The sequence below is a fragment of the Bos indicus genome, chromosome 13, assembly GCF_029378745.1.
Source record: "Bos indicus isolate NIAB-ARS_2022 breed Sahiwal x Tharparkar chromosome 13, NIAB-ARS_B.indTharparkar_mat_pri_1.0, whole genome shotgun sequence".
Taxonomy (NCBI): Eukaryota; Metazoa; Chordata; class Mammalia; order Artiodactyla; family Bovidae; genus Bos; species Bos indicus.
In genome coordinates, this window is record NC_091772.1 from 64178279 (window position 1) to 64203968 (window position 25690).

The following is a 25690-nucleotide window of genomic DNA, read 5'->3' on the forward strand; positions in this document are numbered from 1 at the left end:
TTGTCCTTAGGCCAAATTGGACCCTGTTTTTCTAAAATAAAGTTTTATGGATTACAGACACAGCCAACTGTTTAAGCAAAGATGAGTAAATACTGTAAGGACCAGATGGCTTGAAAGACTGAAATATTCGTATCTGGCCCTTTGCAGAAAAAGTCTGCTGAGTGATCCCTGCTCTAGGAAGAGTACACTGGTGCTCTTTCACCTCTTCACCATGGAATGTTTGCATTTACTGCTCTCTTTGTCTAAAATGACATTCCCACACCCCGCATCTAATACTTTCTGTCAATCTTGCTCATCTCATTATCTGGAGGAAGCTGATCCCACTCCAAAACAGAACGAAATTACCTTTCCTATTGTACTTCCTCATAGCTTTCCTCATAGACCGTATCATGATGGCAATTACCCTAATTATCTGGGTCCTTACTTATTTAACGTTTGACTTCCCCTATAGACTGAAAATCCACAAACAAAAATTTGTCTGTTTTGTTTTTTTCAATCCTGAATCTCCAGTGCTTAACAAAGTACCTGTAACATAATGGGTAGATAACATTCATGCATGAATGATATAACCTGTAAAATGTATTTATTATCTGATATATACTGTGTAAAGTATGCTTTATAACAAACAGTTTACCTAGTAGATGTTCAAATGGTTAAGAGCATAGATTAGGAGTTCAATATCCTGAGACTGAATCCCAAGTCTTCCATTTAATACAGGAGGAACATTCAACTAGTTCCTTAACTTCTTTTCACCATCTGTAAAATGGGAATAACATCAGTACCAACCTCATGAAGTCTGTAATGAAGATTTATAATGTAATTAATATTATCCACATAAAGCATTTAGCATACAGCCTGGTACACAGTAAGTGTTCAATAGAGTCTATCATTATAATTATTGTTATTAATTATTTTTATTAGTTTTAGTCTTGGATGCATGCTACGTGTTAAGTCAGTCGTGTCTGATTCTTTGTGACCCCACCAGGTTCCTCTGTCCATGGGATTCTCCAGGCAAGAAAACTGGAGTGGGTTGCCATGCCTTTATCCAGGGGATCTTCCTGACCCAGGGATTGAACTTACGTCTCTTAATTTCCTGCATTAGTAGGCGGGTTATTTTTTTATGATTAGCGCCACTTGGAAGTGGGAAGCACTTGGATAGCAGTCTTGGATAGATGGCAGATATTGTTATGACCTCCACAAAGTTCATTCCAGCTTGCCCTGGAGTCAGGGCTATTGCGATAAGGTGAGCCAAGGTCTCCTCTCTCATTCCCCTCCCAGCACAATGAAACATAAATCAAGTCAGAGCCATGGTTAAGCAATATTCTTTCTTTAATTCCCTTTTGCAAATGGAAGCCCCTGGGCTGGTCCCCACCCCCACCCCTACCCCATACCCTGGGGCCCCCCAGATGTAAGGCCCCCACCTCAACCTGATGGGAGGAGGAGAAGAGCCCTCCCCCTCTCACTTCCCTAGGATGGTCCATTAAAAAAAATCCTAGTCATTTAAGAAATGAGGCTGGGGACAGGAGAAAGGAGCTGGAAGACAAGGCCAGGTCAGGCCCAAGTGGCAATGTTGGGGTGGTGAGGACTCTCGAAAAGGGTTTGCAAGCACATCCCTAAGCTCAGGGCCTGCATGGCCGAGGGAAAGGAGACAGACAGTCTGACTCCTCAAGGTCCTGTGGACACTGACAACACCACTGCCACCACCACAGGCCTCCAGATGGAGAATTTTCCTGTTACTCTGGGATAGGGTTTGCTAAGCATCCCCTCTGGCCCCTGATCTGGGGCATCCCTGGGGTCCCTCTGAGACCAAACCTGGGAGAAGGAGGGACTCTAGGAACATGCAAAGGCAGGGAGCAGAGACTCCCGCCCCACCCCGCTGCTCTACAGGATGGTAGCTCCGGCTGCATCTGGGCTCCGAGGGTCCTTCACACCGATGATGAAGTTATTGGTTCTCCGGCTGCCATGGACCCAGGATAAGACATCTACCTTCTCCACGTGGTGACCCCTGGCTTCCAGGAACTCAATCTCTTCCTCTGTGAACTCACCTGAAAACCATTCCCCAACATACACACATTCAGAGAGTTTAGAGCAGGGGTCCCCAACCTCCGGGCCATAGACTGGAACCTCCTTGTCAGATCAGCAGTGGCATTAGATTAGAAATAAAGTGAAAGTGAAAGTTGCTCAGTCATGTCCAACTCTTTGCAATCCCATGAACTATACAGTCCATGGAATTCTCCAGGCCAGAATACTGGAGTGGGTAGCCTTTCCCTTCTGCAGGGGATCTTCCCAACCCAGGGAGTAAACCCAGGTCTCCTGCTTTGCAGCCAAATTCTTTACCAGCTGAGCCACAAGGGAAGCCCAAGAATACTGGAGTGGGTAGCCTTTTCCTTCTCCAGGAGATCTTCCCAACCCAGGAATCGAACCGGGGTCTCCTGCATTGCAGGCGGATTCTTTACCAGCTGAGCTCTCAGGGAAGCTTTAGAAATAAAGTACTCAGTAAACGTGATGTGCTCGAATCATCCCCAAATCATCTCCCAGCCACTCTAGTCTGTGGGAATATTGTCTTCTACGAAACTTATCCCTGGTGCCAAAAAGGTTGGGGACCACTGGTTTAGGGCACTGGCTCTAACGAGCTGTGTGACCTTGGCAAATTGTGTTACCTCTCTGAACCTCAGTTTCCTCATGTACAAAATGGGTATTATCTGAGAACTTACCACATAAAGTTGTTACAGGGACTAAAGCAGATATTACACACAAAGCACAAAACTCAGAGCCTTGAATATAGTAAGTGATCAATAATGTGTCGTCATTCTTAATATTGGAAAAAGGGCTTGGCTTTGGGGGTCTCATTCCATCTGTCTAGGCCAAGCTGCCTTCATTATTTGCCAGCATTACCAAACAGTCCGCTAACTGGTCTTTGTACTTCCAGTCCTGCTTCCCTACAGCCTATTCACACAGCAGCCATTAGTCAGACCATGTCACTTCCCCTACTCAAAACCTCCCAACAATTTTGATGATTCTTAGAATGAAATCCAAAATCCTCACCTAAGTCTCTAAGGCCCACATTATCAGGAAACTCGCATCTCTTTAAACTCCTCTACTCACTTCCTTTTGCTATCTTCCTTGCTTAACTCTGCTCTAGCCTCCTTAAGTAAATAAGTGTTAGTCACTCAGATCAGATCAGTCGCTCAATCGTGTCTGACTCCTTTCGACCCTATGAATCGCAGCACGCCAGGCCTCCCTGTCCATCACCAACTCCCGGAGTTCACTCAGGCTCATGTCCATTGAGTCAGTGATGCCATCCAGCCATCTCATCCTCTGTCATCCCATTTTCCTCTTGCCCCCGATCCCTCCCAGCATCAGAGTCTTTTCCAATGAGTCAACTCTTCGCATGAGGTGGCCAAAGTACTGGAGTTTCAGCTTTAGCATCATTCCTTCCAAAGAAATCCCAGGGCTGATCTCCTTCAGAATGGACTGGTTGGATCTCCTTGCAGTCCAAGGGACTCTCAAGAGTCTTCTCCAACACCACACTTCAAAAGCATCAATTCTTCGGCGCTCAGCCTTCTTCACAGTCCAACTCTCACATCCATACATGACCACAGGAAAAACCATAGCCTTGACTAGACGGACCTTTGTTGGCAAAGTAATGTGTCTGCTTTTGAATATGCTGTCTAGGTTGGTCATAACTTTCCTTCCAAGGAGTAAGCGTCTTTTAATTTCATGGCTGCAGTCACCATCTGCAGTGATTTTGGAGCCCAGAAAAATAAAGTCTGACACTGTTTCCACTGTTTGCCCATCTATTTCCCATGAAGTGATGGGACCGGATGCCATGATCTTCGTTTTCTGAATGTTGAGCTTTAAGCCAACTTTTTCACTCTCCACTTTCACCTTCATCAAGAGGCTTTTGAGTTCCTCTTCACTTTCTGCCATAAGGGTGGTGTCATCTGCATATCTGAGGTTATTGATATTTCTCCCGGCAATCTTGATTCCAGCTTGTGTTTCTTCCAGTCCAGCGTTTCTCATGATGTACTCTGCATATAAGTTAAATAAACAGGGTGACAATATACAGCCTTGACGTACTCCTTTTCCTATTTGGAACCAGTCTGTTGTTCCATGTCCAGTTCTAACTGTTGCTTCCTGACCTGCATACAAATTTCTCAGGAGGCAGATCAGGTGGTCTGGTATTCCCATCTCTTTCAGAATTTTCCACAGTTGATTGTGATCCACACAGTCAAAGGCTTTGGCATAGTCAATAAAGCAGAAATAGATGTTTTTCTGGAACTCTTTTGCTTTTTCCATGATCCAGCAGATGTTGGCAATTTGATCTCTGGTTCCTCTGCCTTTTCTAAAACCAGCTTGAACATCAGGAAGTTCACGGTTCACATTGCTGAAGCCTGGCTTGGAGAATTTTGAGCATTACTTTACTAGCGTGTGAGATGAGTGCAACTGTGTGGTAGTTTGAACACTCTTTGGCATTGCCTTTCTTTGGGAATGGAATGAAAACTGACCTTTTCCAGTCCTGTGGCCACTGCTGAGTTTTCCAAATTTGCTGGCATATTGAGTGCAGCACTTTCACAGCATCATCTTTCAGGATTTGGAATAGCTCAACTGGAATTCCATCACCTCCACTAGCTTTGTTTGTAGTGATGCTTTCTAAGGCCCACTTGACTTCACATTCCAGGATGTCTGGCTCTAGGTCAGTGATCACACCATTGTGATTATCTAGGTCATGAAGATCTTTTTTGTACAGTTCTTCTGTGTATTCTTGCCATCTCTTCTTAATATCTTCTGCTTCTGTTAGGTCCATACCATTTCTGTCCTTTTTTTTTTTTTTTTCATTTCTGTCCTTTATCAAGCCCATCTTTGCATGAAATGTTCCTTTGGTATCTCTGATTTTCTTGAAGAGATCTCTAGTCTTTCCCATTCTGTTGTTTTCCTCTATTTCTTTGCATTGATCGCTGAAGAAGGCTTTCTTATCTCTTCTTGCTATTCTTTGGAACTCTGCATTTAGATGTTGATATCTTTCCTTTTCTCCTTTGCTTTAGTTAGTCACTCATTTGTGTCCAACTCTTTGTAACCCCAAGGACTGTAACCCACTAGGCTCAACGGTCCATGGAATTCTCTAGGCAAGAATACTGGAGTGGGTAGCTATTCGCTTCTCCAGGGGATCTTCCTGACATGGAGATTGAACCTGGGTCCCCAGCATTTCAGGCAGATTCTTTACTGTCTGAGCTACCAGAAAAGCTGGCCTCCTTGCCATCCCTCAAGTAAGTCAAACATGCTCCTACTTCAGGGCTTCACATCTGCTATTCTCTCTGCCTACAATGGTCTCCTACTAAATAATCACAGAACTGGCTCTCATACTTCATTCCAGTTTTCAAGAACTTTCCTGACCACTATCTAAAACAGCAGCCCCTGTCATCTTTACCTGCTTTATTTTCTTTCAAAGTACTTACTGCCACCTGCATCTTGCTTATGTATTTACTGTGTCTCCCTTCACTAGAAAACAAGTTTTTGAAGGCAAGAATGCTGTCTTGCTCACTATTGAGCCCCACTGCCTAGGATAGAGTGAGGACACAGTAAATGTTTAAAATATAATGGATAAATGAACAAATCAATCTCACTCTCCTGCATAAGTTCAGGTCTTCATCATCTCTTACGTGGACCATTATCTCAGCCACTTACTTGTGTTTCTCTGATTTAAGTTCTCTTCCTTTCAATCCACCTTCCCTACATAAAACAAATCAAGTCATATTCACCTCCTGCTCAACTAGATAAAGTCCATACTTCTTAACATGAACTTCATGGTATGCCATGTATCTTCACCTCCAACTGCGCAACAAAAATCTGATCTTCTTATTTCCCCAAATGGGATGATCTGGGGGTACTTCTTGAGATAAAGACACACATTAAATAACATTACATCACCAAGTTGGAAACATATTCCCTTTGGGGTTCATTCACTTTTAGTCCTTTTGATAATAGAAAGGACTACATCCCAGTCTAGTCTCTAACATTTCTAATCTTTTTCTTTAAGAGAGAGCAGACCTCAGAACCATCTGTGGGCAAAAACATCTAACTAAAACCTAAAAAATCTGATTATTTTTATAGCTGTTTACCATCTGTTTGTGGCAAATGATGCCATTTTTCCATTTGTGGTTATAAGATTTACTTCTAAAATACACTTAGGTGAAAAGGGAAGTCCATTTGTAGGCACACGTTATGTAAATAATGCTTTAAATGGCAGGCAAATGTGGCAAAAGTCATGAAGGTACTGGATAAATTCTGAAGTTTGGGAAACCATGTCTCTAGTTCAGCTGGCCTCTTGCCTGCTCTCTGAACCATTTTTTTCTGTCTTTGCCCAAGGTGTACCCCCCTCCCCCTGGTCCAGAATGTTCTTTACCTCCACATGCCAAATTTCAGCTCATACATCAAGGCCCAGCTAGTTGTTACCTCTTCCATAAAGCCTTCCAGAGCCCTCAAGTGCATGAACTTTCCCTTCACCAAGCCTCCACTCTGCGTATCCTTAGACTTGTGTGTCCTTCCAGGGAGGGCTGGAATGAGCACCCCTCACCCCCACAGTAACTTAGTAACCAGATAGTAACTCTATCTGGTCTCGATAGAGACCAGAAGATAGTAGTTGAGCAATATTCATTTTCAAGGAACTGACCTCATTACCTATCAGCTGGGATCCAAGGGACATTGGCCAACTACAGGGTGTAACTACTCAGTCCAGGAGATATCAAGAGCCATGAAGTAAAAAACTGTATCTGATATTGGTTCTGCCATTTATTGGTTTACCTTTGACTAATTAATAACCTCTGTGAGCATCAGTTTTTTTTATCTGTAAAATGGGGAGATTGAACAAGCAAGGACCATGTCTCATTCAATTCTGTATCCCTTTTGGACTAGCATAATACATTGTGCTAATAAAAACTTCTCAAAGGTACACATACTTCCCCAGTTATGAAATTAAGCGGGGTCCAAAATTAAGCACCCATCCTTCTTAGAGGAAAGTCTGTCTCCTCACCATAATCTGTAAAGTCTTTGATCTGGCCCCTGCCTGCTTCTCTGATCTTATCTCACCCTCACTAACCCTGGTTTCCTTTCTACTCCTAAACCACCAAGTCCATTCCTGCAGTGAGTTCTTTGTATTTGTTCCCTTGGCCTACATTCCTGCCACAGTTCTTCTCCTGGTAGCCTCCTTCCCACTCTTCAAATCTCAGCTTAAATGTCACCAAAGAGAAAGCTTCCCCAGTCATGGAGTCAGTCATATATATCATCCTGCTTTAATGCTCTGTGGAGAATTTATTTCACTTTTTCATGTTTCCTTATTTTCCTGTAAGCCTGTAAATGCAGTGTCCCCAGCACCTAGGATAATACCTGGCACACAGTAGGTATTCAGAACAACTGTTGAAGGAACAGTTTGCAAAATGAACAACTATATCTTATTTTACAAATGAGAAAACTAAGGCTCAGAGTGGAGACCTGCATTTTGCAAGGCCACAGACAGGAAACGACAGGGTAGATTTCAATTCCCAGACCTTTCACTGTTCTGATAGGAGTTGGTCGAAAGAAACCTGACTTTCACTGGCGGGGAGCTAGTGCCGGTCGGGGAAGGGGCACCCTTGGGAGGAGCCCCTTTCTCCACCCTGCCCTGTGCCCACCCCATGGGGACCTTTGCTCTTCACTCACTGTCCACCTGCAGGAGGTTGGTCTGCAGGTCTGGGTGCAGGCGACCACGGGCCAGGCTGTCACTCAGGTTCCGGTTCAAGGTCAGGACGTTCAGCAGTACCTGCAGGCAGCCAAGGGGCAGAAGTCAGGGCTGTCCCAGAGGTGTAGGTTCAGGCCTCCACAGCCCTTGCTCCTGGTCCAGACTCCTTAGTATTTGAAACATTTACACCAGGAGTGTCATCTGAGTTTCTGAACAGCCCAAGAAGACAGCCAGGCCTGTGATGACCGTCTCCATTTCACAGAGGGGAAACCAAGGGCCAGAGAAGAAAAGGGATTCATTCCAGAGTTTGGAAAGAACTAGGGAAGAGGCACCACTAGCGCCCAGTCTCCTTTAATACAAGCCGCAGCTCTCCTCCCTTCTTCTTGGCCAGGAGAGGGCTAGTAGATGGGAGTGGTCTAGGGTACATGAAGTGTGAGTAGGCTCATCAATCAAATTGCCTGCCCATCCTTTTTTTTTTTTAATTTAGATTGGAGGATGATTGCTTTACAATGTTGTGTTAGTTTCTGCTGTACAACAATGTGAATCAGCTGTAAGTATATATGTATCCCGTCCCTCTTGAGCCTCCTTCTCCCCATCCCACCCCTCTAGGTCATCACAGAGCACCAAGCTGAGCCCTCCCAGTGTTTTACATAGAGTAGTGTGTGTGTATATATATATACACACACACACACATATATATATCAGTACTACTTTCTTAATTCATTCCACCTTCTTCCCCTACTTGCCTGCCCATTCTTACTAAATTGAACTTAACTTCTCTGGGTCTCAGTTTCCTCATCTATGAAACAGAAGTAAGGATTCCTCCCAAAGTTGAGAAGGTTATAAGGTTAACACATATAACACTGCCTGTCACTTGCTAAAAGCTCCATGAATGTTAGCTATTGGTTATTATTTCCATTTTACAGATGAGGAGACTGAGATTCAGAGAGGTTAAGTGAATGCCCCAACACCACACAGTTGGAAATTAGCAGCACTTAGGATGGGGCCCACCAGGGTCTGATTCCAAAGCCCAGGTTTGTTAACTCATCATCTGCCAAAGTACAGGTCTGGCACATAAAACAGATGCTCAAGACCTTCATGGAACTTAGTGAGATATTTTAGAAGGGAGCAGGCCCTCCCTTTCAAAATCAGACCCTGAAGAGGGCTGCTTGTTATTCGGATATTGACTAGAGGCACAATGGGACTTGACATTGACAGAACCCAGGCAGCCCAGATGCTCTCTGACCTCTCAGTTCTACTGACCCTGTGATTTCCCTGAAACCTGGGATGACATGGAGCTTCAGGGCTCCATTTTTACTAAGAATGATGTAGTTCATGTCCCCAGCGCTCAGGAGGGGACTGCCACAAAGCAGCCTCAGCCCATGTTTGCTGCGTGAGGACTTCCCTGGTGGTCCAGTGGTTGAGAATCATCTGCCAATGCAAAGGGACACTGGTTTGATCCCTGGTCAAGGAGAATCCACATGCAACTAAGGCAGTGTGCCACAGGTACTGAGCACATGCTCTGCAGCTGGAGAGCTGCAAGTACTGAAGCCAATGCCTAGAGCCCATGCTCCGCAGCAAGGGAGGCCACTGCAGTGAGAGGCCCACACACCACAGGGAAGAGTGGGCCCTGCTTGCTGCACCTAAAGAAATCCTGCACACAGCAGCAAGGACCCAGCACTGCCAAAAATAAACGTGCTTAGTTGCTTCAATTGTGTCCATCTCTTTGCGACCCCATAGACTGTAACCTGCCAGGCCCTTCTGTCCATGGGATTCTTGCGGCAAGAATACTGAAGTGAGTAGCCATTCCCTCCTCCAGGGGATCTTCTCGACCCAAGGATCGAACCCACATCTCCTGCATTGCAGGTGGATTCTTTGGTGTTGTGCCACTGGGGAAGCCCCCCAGAATAAATAAACAAGAGACGAGGACAAGTCAGAGACATGAGGGGCATCCACAGCCCGGGTCACAGCTTGACTCCTGGCCATGAAAGGCCTACCTGGGGGAACCTCACCTGGGTCAGGCCGCTGAGGCCCCGGGCAGCTCCATTGGCCCCCAGGGCAAGGTAGGTTCCACAGAGTCCTTCTGCTGGCCGGACCACAGTGGGCAGCAGAAAAGACAGTGGCCGCTTCCCTGGCTGCACCGAGTTCTCCTGTTGTCAGAGATCACAGGGGAATAAGAGGTGGACCAAGACAGGAAAGGCTTACTCCACCACTCTTCCAACATCTCTCCCTCTCCTGAACCTTCCACAGCCCCAGTTTTCATGGGGACCGCCCATTCCCAGGCCACAGTTTGCTGTTTGTGAAATGGGCAGGGTCCTTGGATAACCAAGGTAGATAATGGATCCCCTGAACTATGGAGCTGCTAGGGGGCTACCATGGGTGGCGGGAGAGGGATCAAGCCCAGAAAGAGGACCGTGAGAAGGAACAGATTCATCCCCACCCTGGGCGTCTCTATCTGTCTTTATCCTGCTGGGACCCAGCCCGCAGGATGCTAAGAACACTGCTCTCACAACAGATAATAATTCATATGTCTTTTCTCTTTGGGTCCCTCTTCAGCGCCCCTTCAGTGCTCAGCATCACACAGTCAGAGACCGCTAATTCTGCAAAGTACCCAAAGCATCCCAAGGTGGCCAATATCCTCACTATATAGTAGGTGAAGAAACTGAAGCTCAGAGAGGGGACAAGATTTTCCTCGGGTCACACAGTGAGACGGTGGCAAATGGGATGAGGTTTCTTGGGATCCACCAGGCTCTAAGCCCTGGACTTGAGCTGGGGAGGAAGTGGATACCTTGTTTAGCTGTTTTTCTTGATAATATAATTTCCTAGAAGAAGTGGGGAGGGAGGGGCAGTCATGCCACTGCACCTTCTTCCTAGATCTCAGGGTCCCCAGGGGAGAAAGGAAGCGAGGCCCTACCAGGCTGGGTGCAGGGTGGTTAGCAGTCCTGTTGGGCCAAGAGAAGTCCAGCATCTGGCTGTTGAGCAGGATCCCCGAGGGGGTGATGAGGCCGCTGCCAAAGGGTCTGTTCAGGGAGCTGGGGACAAAGGTCAGGGCCAGGTGAGCCCTGAGCCTGCCCTTATCCTACCCAACCCCCACCTCCTTCCTGGTCCCAATGATCCTTTGTGCCAGGTTCTGATTTGAGCCGGCATACCTGACCATGGCCACAATGAAGTCATCAGGGCCCATGATCAACACCTGGGCAGCCGTGGGAGCCCCATTGAGCTCATAGATGGGCAGGAGTGGGACAGGGGCTGCCTGGGAGTCATTGATCTGGCCCCGGAAGTAGGCAGCCTCCACTTTGCTGAAAAGATAAGAAGTAGGAGATGAACACACACTGGGCGCTCTTTACCCCCACCTACCACACTTTGTGGAGTCTCTTTGTGCAATTATTTGATTAATACCTGCTTCCCCCAGCCCCTGCCCCACTACTGAACTGTTAGGTCTATGAGAACAGAAGTTCACTTATTCCTGGCATATTGCAAATAAACAGGAAATAGTTATTGAATTGAATGAATTTATTTAGATGTTATTCAGGTTTTTCTGGAAAAAAGAAGAAAAGCTCCTTCTTCCCAGGTGGCACTAGTGGTAAAGAACCTGCCTGCCAATGCAAGAGATACATGAGATGCGGGTTCAATCCCTGGGTCGGGAAGATCCCCTGGAGGAGGGCATGGTAACCCATTTCAGTATTCTTGCCTGGAGAATCCCATGGATAGAGGAGCCTGGCAGGCTACAGTCCATGGGGTTGCAAAGAGTCAGACATGACTGAGCAACTTTCACTCACTGGGATCAAGAAAATTTGAGAGCTGTATGAAGTAGGCCACCTTGTTGTACAGATGGGGAAACTGAGGCACACAGTGAGGCAACTTGCGTCACACTGTGAGCTGGGGTTGAGCTGACATTTACTTGGGACTGCAGGCCTTACTGCTCCACCAGCTGCTTCACCTGATCCTTTCCCCACACCTGCCGCCACCTCTGTAGTACTCAGGGTCCTGCTCCTGGGGGCCCACCTGAGCATGTCATCCATACTCTCAGTGATGGTAGAATCGTAGATGGGATCTCCCAGTCTGCTGGCCAGAGCTAATGCAATCTTCAGGGTCTGTAAACAGAGCAGGTGTGTGAAGAGGCTGCCAAGCCCCTCCCAGCACCCACACGAGGATCTTCCTGTGTGAGGAAACTTGGAGGTGATTTAGTCAGGCCTTATGGCAGCACCCCATCCCCCGACTCTTGTGTCTCCAGACCCAGGTGGAGCGAAGGGGTCAGCTTTACCTCTGCCACCCAGTGAAGAGCCTGCTCCCGGGATACCAGGCTGGTGAGATTGAAGCCCTCGAGGATGTTGAGAGCACTGATGAGGGCAGGGCCTGTGTGTGGGGGTCGGGGACTGAGAACCAGGTGGCCTGAAAGGACAGGAAATGACCAATGGCAGGGGAGGGGTCAAGGCATCTCCACATCCCACCATCACACAGACTTGAGACTACTGCACTGAACCTCCTCATCAGATAGGGAAACTACACTGAGAGGCAAAGGGGCACACCCAAGTTCACATGGTGAGTCAAGTGCTGGGCCAGAACGTTTGTCTTTTGTTTCCTCTTAAGAGGAAACTAAGGCTCAGGAAAACAGTGAATTGCCCAGAGTCACACTGCAATCCATTGGCAGAGCAGAGACAGGGATTCAGATGTCCAGACTTCTGGTCTACCATATGTCTCCTTTCAGTTCCTCCCTCAGGGCCCCTGCTGGTCCTACTCTTGACACTTCTTGGAAATAGCAAATTTCTCTTCTAATTTGAGGTCTCTGGTATTAGATGTTTGGATATCAAAAGAATAATAATACCTGACAGATAACACTAATTAACTCATTTAATCCTCATAATGGGTACTGTTATCATCCCCCCATTTTACAGGTGAGGAAACTGTAAAATGAGGCAGCTGGTCCAAGGTTATAAGAGGTAAGGAGAGCCCAGAGTACTCAAGGTACTGGCATTTCCAAGAGAACCTAGTCTGGGGAGGGCAAATGGAAATCAAATATGACACATCCAGTGCCCACTCTGTTCAGGGCAACTTCCAACATCATCTCATCAACTCCTCTTGGCATCCTGAGAGGCAGGTGCTATTATTATCTCCCTTTTAAGGAAAGAAACAAGGCTCAAAGAGGGAAGTGGCTTGTTTAAGGTGAATGGCACAGCTGGTACCCAAAACCAGGTCTTCTGGCTCCAAGGCTATGCTCATCCATTGCTCAATATTCCACCCCTTCTGGCAGAGGAATCAGGCCTAAGAGATTGAGGCCTGGAAACCTGAACACAGAAGCAGCCTCTGCTGGAGCTTGAGGTGATCTGGGCCTCCTGAGGAGAGAAGACCTAAGGGCCTTCTGAGGAACCCCGGAGCCCACCACTTTGGGTTCAACAAACATGGAGTTCACCTATGTCATAAGCTTGATTTTTGGGGTTCCTCATTGGTTTTGAGTTTGGTAGGCTCAGTTCCTTTCCTCTCCAGGGCCTCAGTTTCCTTTTAGCGCAATGAGGAGGTGGGCCTCTGACTGTCTGGAAGAGTTTGTTCTAGCACGAAGCTAAGATGGATACTGATCTTAAGGACTCATCTTAGGAAGTACAGGCAGTGACAGAGGGGCTGGGGAGGGGGCTGAGACGGCACAGAACCCAAATCAAGAAAACCCATGGCCAGAACCCCAAACCCTAGGCTTCAGCCTTTGACCAGACCTCCCTCTCCATCTCCTAAATATTTGGGGTAACTGATCCCACGACTACTTCAGAAGGTAGGCTGGCTCTGGCTTGCTTCAACAGTTGGCTGCTTAGGCAGCTCATTGCCTCAGTTTATCTCTTGTGAAATGGGGAGGAGCCACTAGGCCAAAAGGATGTGGCCATGGACTGGGAGGCTTCTCCTCAGTGGGGACCCTGGGAGCTGAGGGAGAGGTCACCTCTGTACACGCCACACACAGGCTTCTCCAAGAGGGCACTGTAGTTGCTGAAGTCCTCCTCAGTTATGACGCCTCCTGCGTGCTGAGCCTGGAGAGGAGAGAATGACCCCCCACCACCGTGAGTCACACACCACACTGGGAGCATGCAGTGCAGCTTAAGGTATATGTTTGGATCACACACAGATCAAATGTTTACAAATTTTGTGCCTTCTGCAATTCCCATCATGAGCTTTAGTGGCTACGCGAGGAAAAAGCACTGACATAAGCACCCAGTGTGTGCCAGGTGGTGTGCTGGATACGATCTATGAGTGACCTCCTTAGCCTGGCATCCAAGGCCCTTTGTGACCTGGCCCTTGCCTACCTCTCCCACTTCACGTCCTGCTGCTCCCCAGTGAGCTCTGTACAGCAACCAGTGGCCTGCAGGTGCTGGACTCGTGACTCTATGTCTTTGCACATACTGCCCCCTGCCTATGTAGAAAGATTTTCCACTTACGGCAGCACTTGCCTAGGAGCTATCAAAGCTGAATTCTGTATTTCGCTATAATCAACTAAAGTCACTCCAAAATCATGAACTGTGGATGACCCTGGTAGTAACAGCCCTTACTGGACATAACTGAGCACTCCACTGACCAATGATCCAATCTTGTACAAACCTATGGGCTCATTCTATCCAACATGCTATTTTTTAATCCTAAATTACCATAACCACTAGGAATCCCCTCCTTTTTTTTTTTTTAAGTACTTTTTTTAGAACTTGAAACCTCTGGTTTCTAAACTACCCTCAGTGACCTACACATTGAATTTCTTGGCTTTGTCTGATAAGTTAATAAACTCAACTGTGGGAAAGCTCTGATGGTCTTTTGTTAGACTTTTGCTCATTCCTTTCTCCACCACCAGGAGAAGATATGCAACCCAGAAATCAGGGCATTTCTTTTCCATGCCACTGTGATTGGTTTGGGAATAGACCCATAATGGGCCAATGAGACCTAGCCTTGAGGCTTTGCTAGAACTACTGGAGTGAGAAGGCTCTTTCTCTGGGATGGCTTGCTGGAAGGATGGCTAGTGAAGAGCAGGTGTGGAAAGGATCTGACAGAGAGTGACTTCAAATAGAGGAAAATAGAGTTGTGAGACGGAAAAAGAGAGAGACTAAGTATGGATGGAGCCCCTGGACCCAGGAGATCTAAAGCCAGTACTCTGCTGGGCTTTCCAGGGAAATCCATTTGAGATGGGTGTCTATCACCACATCCATAACACCAGTGCCCAGCACTGAGGCTGGCACAGAGCAGGTGCTCCATGTATGTAGAATGAATGATGGGTCTGTTTAATTCCCACCCCCAATGAACAAATGAGAGAATCACTCAGTTGGTCCCTGAATCCTTATCTAGAACATAATTTTCCATTGGTGGTTTTGAATTATCAACAATAGTCCAGAATCTATTACTGCTTCAGACTAAGACTCTTTGGAGTAAGTTGGTAAGCCCTTGTGTCAATCTTCCCTAATCCTGAGAGTCACCAGTGATGACTGTGTCTCCCTAGAAAACCCAGGGAGCAGGGTGGGACTGTGGGCTCAGGGAAGCTGAGGCTGATCCTGGGACCCCACTAAGCCTGGGAGGGCCAGGACAGCCCACTGTACAGGTTGGTCCCAACACTGGGGAGCTCAAAGATACCCCTCTCAATCAAGACAAACTATTCTCGTCACCCTAGGAGGTTCTTTGTGCCTCATCCCAGTCAACTCCTCCAATCCCCAAACCACTGATCTGATTCTGAGGTTAGTTAGTTGCAGCTATTCTAGAATTTCAAGTGAATGGAATCCCCAGTAAACACATGTAGAAAGAAAGCGGGGAGCAAGGGGGAAGAGGACTTCCCTAAAGTAGGGTCCTCCGAGGCAGGGCGGGGGTTGGGGATGTGCTACAGGTGCTTACCTCAGCCACCATCTCCAGCGTGAGGTTGCCACCTGCGTAGAAGGCGGCGGGGCCGTAGGTGCCAAGCACCTCCAGCACGGCCGCCAGGTCAGGCCGTCGAAGCAAGGAGCCAGGTAGTGGTGGGTGGCCCATCGGCAGGAATGTCTCACGGAAGCGGTCAGACGCATTGGGTGGCGGCTGTTCGGCCAGGGCTTGGGCTGCAGGCAGGGACGCGCGGCTAGGCTGGGGGCGTAGGGACTATACGCGCAACAGGTAGGGTGGATGAGGGCTGAGAGGTCGGTCGTAAGACCTCAGGCCCCTCCAGGAGCCTGTTACCGAGGAGGTGGGTTGTATATGAACCCCTCCCAGATCCCCTGATTTGAGACTCCCTCTCAGAGATGTTGCCCACTGGTAAAGAATCTGCCTGCCAATGCAGGACAGGCAAGAGGCACAGGTTGGATCCCTGGGTCAGGAAGATCCCCTGAAGAAGGGAATGGCAACCCACTCCAATATTCTTGCCTGGAGAATCCCATGGACAGAGGAGACTGGTGGGCTACAGTCCATGGGGCTGCAAAGAGTCCAACAGGACTGAAGCGACTGAACACACACACACACACACATACAGTGAAGATACCAGTGGTGTGGGGAGGGGGGTCTGAGGAGCCAATCGGAAGAGAAGCACTTCCTGGCTTCGGACCCAAATCACAGAGGTTTCCTCTCCCCTCTCCATCAACCTCATGCCTTTCCCTCCACCCCCAGGCCCCACTGACCTAGATCATGGGTCACGTTGAAGCCATCTTGGGCCACAGCTGCTGCAAAGGCCAGGACTTGGGACCATGGCAGCCTGGGGGAGCCGGAGAGCAGGGGGTGGAGGAAGTCCTGGGGGAAGGAAGAGGGGTCCTGGGGGGGAGGGGGGTTCTTGGGAAGGAGAGTCCTGGCAACTGAAGGGGATATTAGGAGGGGGAAGTTGGGAAGGGGAGAATCTAGAAAGGTAGGAGAAGGCCACCCAAGGAAGAGTGCAGGCAGGGGTCCCTGGTCCCCAGGGGGAGAATCCTTACCTGCCATAGAGCTGGTGAGCTTCATGTAGCCCCTTCACCATTCCGGGAACCCCCACCAAGAGCCCAGGCTGGGCAAGGCGGGCAGGTGAGGGAGAGAGGAGACCAGGTCACTGGAAGGGGGGGTGCTGGGCTGAACTCCGCAGAGCCCCAAGCCAGGGATGGGGGGCTGGCACAGGGGAGAGACACAGGCCAAGTATCCCAGAGGAGGGACAAGCTGTCCCCAGCAAGCATTCCTCCCATCTCCCTGATTTCCTATCAGTAAATGCAGAAAGGCCTCCTTTCTCTGTTATAACCGAGAGATTTATAAATTAAGCAAACCCTTTTAAGGGCTGAGACAACAACTTAGATGGAAACCTGTCTATATTGGATTACACCTACTCTTGTCCTTTAGAACAGTGGACAAGGGACCTTCATTTAACCTTTTCATTATCATACCACCATTACTCTGAACTGTGATAATTCAGGGGTGTGTTGGGCTTTTGCTACTGCACTAAATATCTATTTCTCCAAGTTATTCTATTTCCTCCTTTGCATTCAGTAGATAGTGGGTTTGCTTCCAGCAGTTCCTCTATGATCTTCCAATATGTCAGGGACTGGGAAAGTCACTGACAACAGCCTCAGAATGAGATGTGTGAGTGATAATGCAGCTATTTTGTGACATCTCAGACTACCCAGTGGCCTTTCTTCTTCCTTTTTATGTGCCAGATAGGCAAGGTCGCCAGAGAAATCAGGTGTTATTTACTGCATGTTATCACTCAGATTTTTTGGTGCATTATTTTATTTTGGGGGGCTGCCTATCTCCCTCATGGCCTGAGATCATCCTACTTAACTCTTTTCCTTTTCCTTGTCTCCATAGTAAATATTCAGCAAAGTAATGCTGGGGTTAGCAGAAGGGCAGTAAAGGGAGACACTCCCCCTTCTCACCAGGGTCCCCACCTTGGTCTCCCAGGATCTCTGCAGGGCCTCTTCCCTGAGAGCCCCAGGTGCAGACTCCCGGAAATCAATTAGGTGGCTCTTATTTCGTCGGATGTCATGTACCAGCATCACTCCCCCACTAGGAGAGACACAGAAGATGATAAGATGCCACTCCTCTGAACTAGTAACCTGCCACTCCTCAACCTCCCCCATGGTGATGGCTGTAGTCTGTTTGTCATCTGGAGTCAGGGGTCTGAGCTCCCTCTCCAGCAGGGGTTCGGAGCCTGAGCTACCTGCCCAAGATGGGGAGTGAAATCAAGGGGTTTGGGAACCCAGAATCCATGGACCTCTTCCAGCCTGTTACTGGAGACTTTAATCCCTGATTAAGAAAAACCCAGACTGGGAGAGCAGGACATTCTACTCCCCCTCCCCCATTCCTCACCGCCCCCACCAAGCTGGACCCCTGCCAGCTTCCTGCACCTGCCTCTGTGGTATGGCCTTACTCCCTCTCACAGGACTGAATTATGTAAGCACAGACCATACACAAAAGTTAGGGCCTGGAGGGCTGGTCTTGCAGGAGCCAAGATATGGACTTAATCAGCCTGCCCCTTGTCTATGGTTTGTTTCCATCTGAGATGGGGGTTACATCTGAGATAACTGGTTTGCAGCCGACTCATGTAATAGAGAAAGCAGGACAGATAAAAGGGAATGGTAGGAACTATGGCCAAGTGGACAGTACAAGCCCCATCATAGGAAGCAGCTTCTATTCAGCTCCAGATAACTGCAGCCACATGAGAATGTAGGCTCAGTGTTATCAGGTCTCCTGACTGTCCAAGAAATATTAAAGATCTAGATTTTTATGAAAATTCTCAATTTTTTAATATCAGCAAACAAATTTTTAAAAATTTAAGGGTGCAAACCAAACCAGGCTGTGTGCTGGGGGTGGCCCGTGGGTAGCCAGTTTATCATCTCTGTTTTAGGAGGTTTTACCCTGGGGTAGGGGCTTCCCAGGTGGTGCTGGTGGTAAATCTGCCAATGCAGGAGATTAAGAGACGTGGGTTCCATCCCTGGGTCAGGAAGCTCACTGGAGGAGGGCATAGCAACCCACTCCAGTATTCTTGTCTGGAGAATCCCCATGGACAGAGGAGCCTGGAGGGCTATAGTCCATAGGGTCACAAAGAGTGGAACTGAACTGAATGAGCATGCATGAACCCATGGGGTTGGGTGGGGGCGGACAGTGGTATTTTTGGAGGATAGAGGATTCATTGCTTTCATCAGACTCACAGGGATTTGTTTTAAGGATTTGTAAATCCTAAAAGTTCAAGTATCACAGTCTTAATTAATGACAACATACTCCCAGATGTATACCTCAGTTTATAGTTTTATGAAGTCATTTTCCCAGTTAAAGAAAAACACCTCCTCTGACTCCATGAAAAGACAAGGGGGTAAGATTGGGTGGAGAAAGAGCAAAGGTAAGGAGTTGGGGCCTTCTCCCCTCTGCTCAAACTAGACCTCCCACATGAGGATGATAGACCAAGAGACAGAAGTAGCCTTGGGGCACCCCAACTCTCACAGCTGGGAGCTTCTTACCCGCCCAGACCAGAACTGTGTGGAGCCACGATCCCCAAACACAGCGCCGCTGCGACAGCCGCGTCCACGGAGGATCCCTGTTTACTGAGCACCTCTATGCCCAGCGATGTGCAGCGGGCGGCATCAGTCACCACAGCGCCCTGGTGAAAGATCTGGAAGGGACAAGGAACTAGGTGGGACAGTAGGAGACCCCCTACCTCCCTAAGTCACCTCCACTAACCCCCCCGACCCAATCCGTTCCCTTCTGTGAGCTCTGTCCCCCTCACGCCCGGGAGCCCCTCCCTTGAGACCGTCCTCGCCCCAAGTCACCGCCCTCTCCCCTTTCTATTTGCTGACCCCCTTCCATCACTCAAGCCCGTCCTCGGTTCCCACGGCCTCCTCCAGCGCTTCCTCACCCCACCTCTCCTGGTTCTCTCCGCTCCCTCTCCGATCCTCTCCCCCACCCCTCACCTGGGGGTCCCCGAAGTAGATCTGCATGATAAGCGCCACAGTGACCCCGGTGGCAAAGGTGAGACAGGCCGTGACGATCACCGTGAGCCCATCCTGGCGGCAGGAGCACTCGGACGCCGCGGCGGAGAACGGATCTTTGCGCGTCTCTCGCAGCGGCGACCCGTCCTGGCTGCCCATCTCCGACGACGACGAAGGCAGCCGCTGCAGCCGCGCCGACTTCAGGAATGAGTCCGGGTCTGCGGGCGGCGGGCCGGGGGTCTGTCTGGGCTCCTCTCACCTGGCCCTACCCCGTCTCTAGGCGGGGCTGTTCTGCGTCTCTCCCCTCTCTCCGCCCGCGTCAAACAGATGCCACCAGACAGCACTGCCCCCCTTTCAGCGTCTTTCCGAGGCACCCCAGGGAGGGCGGAGTGGGGGTGGGGAGTGGTCCCAGATTGAAAAAGACTGGGGCCCCCCAACTGGGCAGCAGGGTGGCTGGATTCCCTCCCGTCCCTAGACCAAATTGCCTGGGACCCAGGACCCAGCGCTGAGAACACTTCCTGGAGAGGCGGGGGTTGGGCTCTCCCTGGAAACCAGATCCTGCCCTAGCTGGGGCCCAGCCTTCTAGGCCACGAGGCGGCTCCATAAACCTAGTGGACAGGCCCTGGCTTCCAACCTTGTTTCCCTGATCCATCCATCCATCCATTCGTTCAATAAATATGGTGGGTCTGCTGTTTGTCCGGTCCCATGCTAGATGCTAGGGGAAAGGAACAGACAGTTTCTGCCCTTTATGGGTTTTGAAGACCAGTCGAAAGAAGATAATAAACAAGTAAACAAAGGAGTATATCATTACAAGTTGTAGCAGGTACTCTGAAGAAAAAGAAGGATGACAAGGTCCCACTGTATAGCACAGAGAACTATATTCAGTATTCGGTGCTAAACCATGATGGGAAAGAATGTGTGTGTGTGTGTGTGTTTGCAGGCTTCCCAGGTGGCACAGTGGTAAAGAATCCACCTGCCAATGCAGGAGATGCAAGAGATGTGGGTTCAGTCCCTTCTAGGTCCGGAAGATCTCCTGGAGGAGGAAATGGCAACCCACTCCAGTATTCTTGCCTGGAAAATCCCAAGGACAGGGGACCCTTACGGGCCACAGTCCATGGAGTCACAGAGAGTCCGACACAACTTGGCGACTAAACAACCACTCAGTTGATTATGTTTGCTTCCAACCCTCAGCACCAACACCAGAGTCTGTAAATAAAACTGGAATTTACTCAACAAACATGTTAAATTCCCACTGTGGATCCAGAACTCTCCTTGTCTCCTAGAGGTTTCAAATGAAGGAAAGGGTTTTGAACTTATATTTATTGATGCTAACTATACTAGGAACTTTATATACATTCCCTCCACTCCCATAACTTCTGAGAGCCCACTTTCTCCATTATACAGAAAAGTAAACTGGGGCTGAAGAAGGTGATACTGCCTGCTTAGAGTAAAAAATAAACAGACAGCAGAATCAAGAGTCTCCATAACTTGAAAACATCTTTTCCATTGTTCCGCATGGCATCAGGAGCCAGTTCTACCCTCAAAAATGAAACTTACACACTAATTCAAGTTTATATTTCCAGGCACTTGTCCTTAAATCTGTTTTTCCAATCAGATATGAGGAGCCATAAGACAAAGGTTCTATGGCCCCATCACAATTAGATATATTCAAGGCTTCTTATTCTACCAATCATTTATTATGAAGATATAATATAAATACACATAAATATGAATATATATAAATACATATAATATATGAATATATAATATAAATATATAATATAATGTATATTACATATGAATATATAAATATATAAGTGAATATCATTTTCCATTTATTCAATAAAAATATTTACTGGGTACCAGCTGTGTTAGGTGGTGGGGAGAAAATACCATTGATTTTACTGATGTGTAAGGACAACAGGAAGACACTGGGAAAAGGCTAGTTTGGGACCAGAAGAAACAAGTCTTTCAGAAGAAGAATGAGTTTAACTTTTGGCTATTCTGAATTTGTGGGACAACAGCAGGAGTTATCTGAAAGGCAGTTGGCTTAGTAGGCATCTAAGTCCTATTTGCTTAGACACCATTCGTCATTCAATTTTCTTTTACAGAACACCAATTCCCCTCTCTCATTCCTCATTCCCTCCTCCTGACCAGAGTGAGTATGTAACCTAGTTCTAGCCAATCAGAACAGGGACCTCAGTACAGTGATTGGTTCAGATGCATGTGACCAGCAACAGCACCAATGATACTTAGACTCCGGTGTTGTTGTTGTTTTTTGGTTGCTTGCTAGAATACTGGGAAAGACAAAGACTTTCTTTCTGTCTAGGTTGCTAAGATGATAAGATGTAAGCCTGTTACTGCTGGGGGCATCTTACCCCCACAAGATGAGAGGCTTTCTGAAGATGAAGCCCACAATAATGAGGCAAAGCAAAAGATGGAGAAAAGCCAATTCTTTTTCAAGTACTTCATTGCAGCTATGCCTGAAGCCCTATATCCTGAACTTTTCAGTTATGCTACCCAGTAACATTCTCAGTTTTAGCTGGGTTTATGAGAGACGAGGGGCTTCCCAGGTGGCACTGGTGGTAAAGAACCCGCCTGTCAATGCAGAAGGTGTAAGAGACGCAACCCCTGGGTTGGGAAGATCCTCTGGAGGAAGGAATGGCAACCCACTCCAGTATTCTTGCCTGGAGAATTCCATGGACAGAGGAGCCTGGCAAGTTACAGTCCATAGGGTCAAAAAGAGCTGGACATGACTGAAGTGACTTAGCACAGCACAGCACATAAGAAACAAACCCTAAAATAGTTTATTTGCTAGAACTCAGGAGAGAGAGCTTAGCAGGAGACTGGGATCATACCTGGCTTGCTTATTCCCTTGAGGGGAGAATCATTAAAGATTTTTGAAATAGGGAGTGACAGATCAGAAATGGGGGGTGGTGGATGGATTGAGTTGGGAGGGGTGGGGAAGAGGGAATGAGGCAGGAAGAATAGCTAGAAGCCTATGGGTAATACAGATCAAAGAGGATGGCAGCTTAGTCTACAGTGGTGATGCCAGGGATGGTGAGATGGAATTTGGAAGATACTTAAGAGGGGGACAGAAAGCATCTGATTACCATCTGGAAATGAGAGGAAGGGAGAGAACCATGGGTGGCTCCAGGGCTTCTACCCTGGGACAGGATGAATGGTAGTGTCATTAATTGAGACTGACGTTGGGGGAGGAACAGGTTAATGGGGAAGAGATGATGAGAACAGCACAGAACATGCTGAAGGTGAAGGACTTGCAGGACATCTAGAGGCAGATGTCTGGGAAAGAGAAGAACACGTGGGCCTGGAACTCAGAAAAGAGCAAAGAAAGTTCTCCCCAATCTTGGAGTGGTCACCATCTAGCTCCGTTACCCACAAAGCCTACTGCAGGGTGCCTGACACTTGGTTCTGGGAAACAGCAGGCTAGAGACTAGCTGGGCACAACCAAAGTCCTGTATAAGAGGATAGGGCAGTGCCACCCAGTGGAGCCAGCAGATTGAGAACATAGGAGGACATGTTAGCCAGTAGGGTGGTCCTGCTGATTTAGAGGAGCCTTGGGGCTTGGAAAATAGTGATGGGAGACATGGCTACACAGATAGGATGGCAAGGTCCTTGGAACCTTAGCACACAACTTGGCCTAAACAGCAGGTTCCCAGAAACTCCAGTGACCATGGTCTTTGCGGGATTTTTGTACACTTGTGGGCAGAACCTGTATTAACTCCTTAAGGAACTCCCTGAGGTTTAAGAATTCCCTCCCCTGCCATTCTTTCATCTTGAGATCTTCTCTTTCCATTCATTTATTTCTTCAACAATTTTCGCTGAGAGATTAGCACTGTGCTGGATGGTGCATAAAAGATGGTGAACAAGACAGCCATGATCTCATCCTCATAGGGCTTGTAATCAAAAGTCACCCAAATTAATAATCACCAGTTTTGACAAATGCTAAGACATTCATAGGAAAGAAGATTGGGAGATAGGCATTCCCACTTTTGAGCTGGAAGAAGAAACTAAAGCCCTGGTCAGGGTATGTGTGCCCATAGACACATAGTGAGTGGGGGCAGTGTTGGGACCAGAAGTGGTATTCTTGACTCCTGTATAAAGAACCTGGTTTCAGTCCTGGTATTCACCAGGACATATCCTCCCACTTCTCTCCTGCTTCCTCCTGATTCTCGGGCTACTCCCTTTAAAAAAGTTTTAATCTGCAGCTTTGACATGTGATGGCCATAAGCCTCCCCATGGTCCCCTCAAATCCCCTCCACGTAGGCTACAATTGAGTCAGGTTGACAGGGGCTGCTAGTCAGAGCCAGGTGACTGGAGAGTTGTGGAGGGGGGAAGAATTGGTGGTTGTCAGCCTAGGAGTAGCTACAAAAGGGCCAGGCTAGAGAGGGCTAGGCCAGAGAAGCGGAATCTGCCAGGCTGGTAAGGGACAGGGCTCAAGTGCAGGCACTGAGAGGAAAAGAGAGTGAAGCAGAAGGATGCTCTAATGCCAGGAAGTGACGTTGAGGGAATGAGGGATGGTGGGGGGTGGAGGGTGAAAAATGGAGGGGAGGACAGAGCTGAGCCACATGGACAGGAGAAAGAGCATTAGGGAAAAACTGCTCAGAGAGCTTTCAGCTCCAGGTCTCCCCCAGGTCCTGTTTCCTGCCTCCCTATTCCCACCTCTTGCAGTTCCTGTAGAGTGCTGAACATAACACAGTAAAATTCTGGAGCCGGCTTGCTCCAGGGTACCTTACTAACATTCTGGCCTGATCCACTGGTCTAGGCAGGGTGAGGTATCCACAGAGCAGTGAAGGTGCTCTGGTCCCCAAGGACTTTGAGAGGTCATATGGTCCATCCCCCTGTCTCCCAATACTCATCATTCACAGACAGTTGAGAATTATATTCTCCTTACCCCTCCCTGGACATAAAGAGATTCTCAGCTTCTTCTCATGGTCTTTCCTTCCCACAATCCCTGGCTGTGGGGAAGTTCTTCTCAAGACCTAGCCTCTATCCTTCCTGCTGCACTCTCTGACTTGATTTCTCCTATCCTGTTCTCTGTGACTAGAGAAAATCCTCTGCTGGGTGATCACAACTGTTCCTTAGGAACTCCCCTCCGACATTCCTTCCTTATTAGTTGGTTCTTCCCAAGGGGTAACCTCAACTCCTCCTACTGCGGTCCCCAGCATCCTTCTCCCTTGTCGCATTCTAAGCCTCCAAGGCAGAGATGCATCTCCAACCCCACCAGAAAATTAACAGAGACAAGGGAGGAGAAGGGCGAGGTCCAGGAGGAAGGGAATGAATTAGGGAGCTGGAGCTGGAGGTGATGCTCCGCGCAGATGAAGGAGGACCAGAGACGTCCCAGGGGGCAGGGATGGGGCAAGCGGGCCTCACCGGTATCCGGGTCTCCCAGGAAGGCATCCTCGTCCTTGCGGCCTCTCAGAGGGACCGCGGGCGCCGGCTCATCCTCCGGCAGCCTCGGGAAGCTGGTGATGCTCATGTAGTCCACCGGCGAGTAGGCGCCCAGGGCGCTCTCCTGACTGGCCTCGTTCTCCGCCGCCATCCTCGCCCGCGCCCCCCAGCAGCGCAGCGCCTGCCGGAAGTGCTGCGGCGGGGGCTGGGCGGGGGTGGGGATGGGGGGGCCGGGGGAGGAGGAGGGCGGGGCCTGAGCTCCTGGACGGCCGGGAGGGGGCGCCTCAAATCCTGACCCAGGTGTCGGGATTTGACCTGTCCCCTCCTGCTTAGCGTTATCAGCCTGCACCCGGCGCGTAGGTCGGGCTGAGGGTGTGGATGCAGAACCTGGAGGACGATCGGAGTAGCGCAGTGGGGAGTCAGAAGGGGAAGAGCACGCAGTAAGCGCGACCTTAGTGACTCGGGGCAACCTCACGCAGCCCAGGGACCAAACCTCTTCCTCCTTCCAGTTTGAGCTAGAAACCTCCTCAGACTCTAGGCTCCCTCATCGGCTCGCAGTCCAGTTCACTGACCGCAAACCTCTCGTCGACCCCAGATGCTGTCTCTAATGCCAAACTCCTCGAACCTCAGACCCCTTCTTGGACTCCAAGATCCTTATCTTCTATCTCATACTTCCTCCGACCCCAGAACCCTCTCTCGAATTCAGACT

At 48.7% G+C, this 25690-nt stretch overlaps 1 protein-coding gene across 3 annotated transcripts; it reads right to left on the bottom strand.

The window, feature by feature from the left end:
- Positions 1 to 1306: 1306 nt before the first annotated feature.
- On the bottom strand, positions 1307 to 25187 carry GGT7 (gamma-glutamyltransferase 7). 3 transcript variants are annotated; one of them, XM_070801553.1, is made up of 15 exons: positions 24964 to 25187; positions 19552 to 19787; positions 19102 to 19253; positions 17533 to 17650; positions 16597 to 16664; positions 16309 to 16382; positions 15560 to 15756; positions 13638 to 13725; positions 11979 to 12106; positions 11720 to 11808; positions 10864 to 11013; positions 10629 to 10746; positions 9727 to 9864; positions 7703 to 7795; positions 1307 to 2045 (listed from the first exon to the last, which is right to left on the bottom strand). In XM_070801553.1, the coding sequence occupies exons 1-15, from the start codon at positions 25130 to 25132 to the stop codon at positions 1983 to 1985; spliced, it is 1881 nt and encodes a 626-aa protein (XP_070657654.1). In that variant the 5' UTR covers positions 25133 to 25187; the 3' UTR covers positions 1307 to 1982. The 3 variants fall into 3 exon arrangements, with proteins under 3 accessions (XP_070657654.1, XP_019827861.1, XP_070657653.1); XM_019972302.2 differs by having other exon boundaries at positions 7696 to 7795; positions 24964 to 25183; XM_070801552.1 differs by having other exon boundaries at positions 7696 to 7795; positions 17521 to 17650; positions 24964 to 25183.
- Positions 25188 to 25690: the final 503 nt, after the last annotated feature.

Excerpts from the sequence above, each read along its gene's own strand:
- GGT7 (XM_070801552.1), bottom strand. The coding sequence starts at position 25,132 with ATGGCGGCGGAGAACGAGGCCAGTCAGGAGAGCGCCCTGGGCGCCTAC. Across the intron at positions 13,726-15,559 it reads CGCTGGAGATGGTGGCTGAG|GCTCAGCACGCAGGAGGCGT; the intron begins GTAAGCACCTGT and ends TCTCCTCTCCAG. Across the intron at positions 10,747-10,863 it reads TTCATTGTGGCCATGGTCAG|CTCCCTGAACAGACCCTTTG; the intron begins GTATGCCGGCTC and ends CTTTGTCCCCAG.